The sequence below is a fragment of the Nicotiana sylvestris genome, chromosome 12 (assembly GCF_000393655.2).
Source record: "Nicotiana sylvestris chromosome 12, ASM39365v2, whole genome shotgun sequence".
Lineage (NCBI taxonomy): Eukaryota > Viridiplantae > Streptophyta > Magnoliopsida > Solanales > Solanaceae > Nicotiana > Nicotiana sylvestris.
In genome coordinates, this window is record NC_091068.1 from 75494344 (window position 1) to 75497870 (window position 3527).

The 3527-nt window shown below is 39.7% G+C and overlaps 1 protein-coding gene across 1 annotated transcript; it reads left to right on the top strand.

Moving 5' to 3' along the window:
• Positions 1 to 1689: 1689 nt before the first annotated feature.
• LOC138883230 (protein pxr1-like) lies at positions 1690 to 2841 on the top strand. The gene has a single exon (XM_070163900.1). It carries the CDS (start codon positions 1690 to 1692, stop codon positions 2839 to 2841), a length of 1152 nt encoding a protein of 383 aa, XP_070020001.1.
• The last annotated feature ends 686 nt before the right edge of the window (positions 2842 to 3527 follow it).

Below are 3527 nucleotides of genomic sequence, written 5' to 3' on the forward strand. Positions count from 1 at the left end.
CTCAAGCAGGCCCCAAGAGCATGGTATGAACGATTGTCCAAATTCCTGCTGGAGCATGGTTACAAAAGAGGTAAAATTGATAGTACCTTATTCTTAAGGGAAAAAGGTAAAGATCTCCTTGTTGTACAAATATATGTCGATGACATAATCTTTGGGGACACTAATGATAATCTAAGTAATGACTTTGCAAAATTAATGGGGAGTGAGTTTGAAATGAGCATGATGGGTGAGCTTAACTTCTTCTTAGGCTTACAAATCAAGCAAAGTCCAAATGGAACCATGATCCATCAGCAGAAGTATGCAAATTAGCTAATCAAAAAGTTTAAAATGGAAGAATCTAAAGAAATAGACACACCCATTGCAACTGCCACTAAATTAGATGTTGATGAACCTGGTTCATCAGTTGATCAAAAGTTGTATAAGGGTATGATTGGTTCACTCTTGTATCTTACTGCTAGCAGACCTGATATTGTTTTCAGTGTAGGGCTTTGTGCTCGCTTTCAGGCAAATCCTAAAGAGTCTCACCTAACTGGTATCAAAAGGATACTAAGATACTTGAAAGGCACCACTGATCCGTGTCTTTGGTATCCCAAAGGTAGCAATTTCAATCTAGTAGGATATGCTGATACTGATTATGCAGGTTTTCTAGTGGATAAGAAGAGCACCTCAGGTATGACACACTTCCTTGGTTCATGTCTTGTGCCATGGGCTACTAAAAAGCAAAATTCCGTGGCCTTGTCAACTGCTGAAGCTGAATATGTTGCTACTGCTTCTTGTTGTACTTAATTGCTATGGATCAAACAACAGCTGGTAGATTTTGGGATAAAAGTAGGTTGCATTCCTATATTCTGTGATAACACTAGTGCTATAAGTATGACAAAGAACCATGTTCATCATAAAAGGACTAAGCACATAGATATTAGGCACCATTTCTTAAGAGACAACTATGAGAAAAGTCTGATCTCCATAGAATTCTGTGCTACTGATAAGCAAATTGCTGACATCTTCACTAAAACACTGAGTAGAGAAAACTTTGAGAGGAACAAGTTGGAATTAGGGATGATTAAGATCACCTAATAGGTCCAGCTCAGAATACAAAAAAAAAATTTGGCTAGGAATTCTAACTTTGTGTAAATATCTAGATTAATTCTTACTCAGTCTCATACTTTAATTAGTATACTCCTGTGACATGTGTATATATGACTCACTAATCTCTTACAAAGTTTTTTCTATTATGGCATTTGAGGCATGTTCAAGAGAATTCTAAATGAAGAACCTGGTTCATCAATATGAGTTCATATGAAAGTTCAGGTATGTTTTCAATACTTTGCACAATTAGAAAGATTAACAATTCAATCATGATAAGAAGTCCTATACTTGCCAAATTCCTAGAAAATTCTATCCATTGAAGCATTGAACCAGTTTCATCCATTTAGAACTCTAAAACTGTGATTTTTGCCTAATACCTAGGGAAGCCAAATAATCATTAAAAGTCTGGAATTACAGTTTGATTAGACTTCTATTTGACCCCTGAAAAGCTGCCGTTACTGAATTAATGTCTAATTCTCTTTAAATACACACCACATCTATAATCTTCTTCATTATTCTAAAACCGTCAAAAATTCTCTTCTTCAACTCTAATTGTTCTCTTCTCCAAAATTCCCAGATTAACTCAAGAAACGAACAAAAATGTCTAACCCACAAGATCATCCTGGTTCTCCTCCACCACCATCACCCTCAAATTCATCCTCATCTACTCCTCCTAGTGAATCCCCAAAACCTAGGTTTCGAAGGCAGAAAATATTGGCTCGAAAAACTGTAGCATCTGGGGCTCTGAGAAAGGTTTTAAATGAAAGGTTGAAAGCTAGCCAAGTGAAAAAAAGTCCAGCTCCAAATTCTAATTCCAATTCTGAGTTTGAATCCTTTCAATCTGCGACTGAGGGGGAAGGACATGGGTCTTCTGACTCTGAGAAGACTCAAGAATTCCCTACTGTAGTAAGTTCATCTGTTATTGAAAACTTAGAAACTAGGTTTGTTCTGGTTGGACCCATTAGGGATGTTAAGTTGGCTGAGACAAGTAGGAGTGAAGGTAAAAAGAAGTCTGAAAAAGAAAAAGAGAGAGAGGTGCATGTGGTGAAGAGAGGGGAATGGGAAAGGATTAGTTCTTGCTATATGTGGGGTTGCACAAGAGAGGTTAGAAGAGGGTGGATGAAGTCAGGAGGAAGTGGGTCTGGGGAGGCTGCTGAGGGGTTGGTTCATCTGAGCAAAAGGAGAGATGAACCCGTTTCATCTACTGAAGAGACCCTAGCTGATCTATTGAGAAAGATTGGGACAAGTTATGACTCAAAGAAACGCAAAGCTACCACACCAAAAGCCCCAAATGTTCCCAAGCCATCCAAGAAAAGAAAAACTTCATCCCCAAAACCTACTGCCTCTTTAATGCCTAAGGGAAGAGACACAAGAAGCAGGGTAAAACAAAGTGAAGCTGACTTACAAAAGGCTCTAGAAGAAAGTAAGAAAAAGAAAGTGGAGAAGGGAAAGGGAAAGGTTGTAGAATCCTCTGAGGTTGTAGAGGAAGAGGAGATGGAACTGGTCCATCAAGAAAGGGGTACAAAAGTGGAGGTTCCTACACCAAAACCTAAAAAGTCCACGACTTCTTCCAAGAAGTCTTCTTCTGTACCTGTGTCTGCTGAACCCTCACTAGCCAAGAGGACAAAATCTGTAGTGAAAGCTAAACAAGCAAAAGTTTTAGATGATGAAAAGTGGAGTGGAGAAGAAAAAGAGGAGGAATCTGAGAAGGAACAAGACAAATTTGCCATCTTTGGCAGGAGAAAATGTTGAAAGGTAGATTGTTAAAGGACCTGGTGGAACCAGGGATGAGGAGGTTGGTTGACTCTTTAACTGCTCAAGGTTGGAAGAACATAGTCCTTCAAATGGATGGGAGACTAGCCAGAGATGAACTAATTGAGTTCATGGCTAATGCTGATGTTAAGGATGGGGTTGTTAGTAGCTTGGTGAAGGGAGTCCTAGTGCAATTTGATGTTGCGAAATTGGGAGAAATTCTGGATATACCATCTGAAGGGTTTGATGACTACACTAGGCAAAGGTGGCCAGGCATGGACTCCCTACCTACTGCTCTTGAGATCACCAAGAGGTTCTATGATTCAGAGGATGTGAATGAAGCCAGGGCTGTGCAGAAAAGTGAGATGAGGGCTGAGCACAAGGTTGTGTTTGAGTTTGTCGACAAGTGCCTACTTCCTAAACAAGAGAGAAGACATATTGCAAATTACATGGACCTAGTTCTTATGGAGTGCCTTGAGAGAGGAAAGCAGATCAACTGACCTGCTCTCATTGTAAAATTGCTAGACAGGGTCATCAATGGCTCCAAGGCTCATGCTACTCCATATGGCTTCATACTGACCACTATTCTGGACAAGCTGAACGTGCCTTTGAAGAAATGGGAAATGGCATCAAGCAAGGAATATTTTAGCATTAAGACTCTTCTGGCTTGTGACTATCCAGTCAAT

Excerpts from the sequence above, each read along its gene's own strand:
- LOC138883230 (XM_070163900.1), top strand. The coding sequence starts at position 1,690 with ATGTCTAACCCACAAGATCATCCTGGTTCTCCTCCACCACCATCACCC.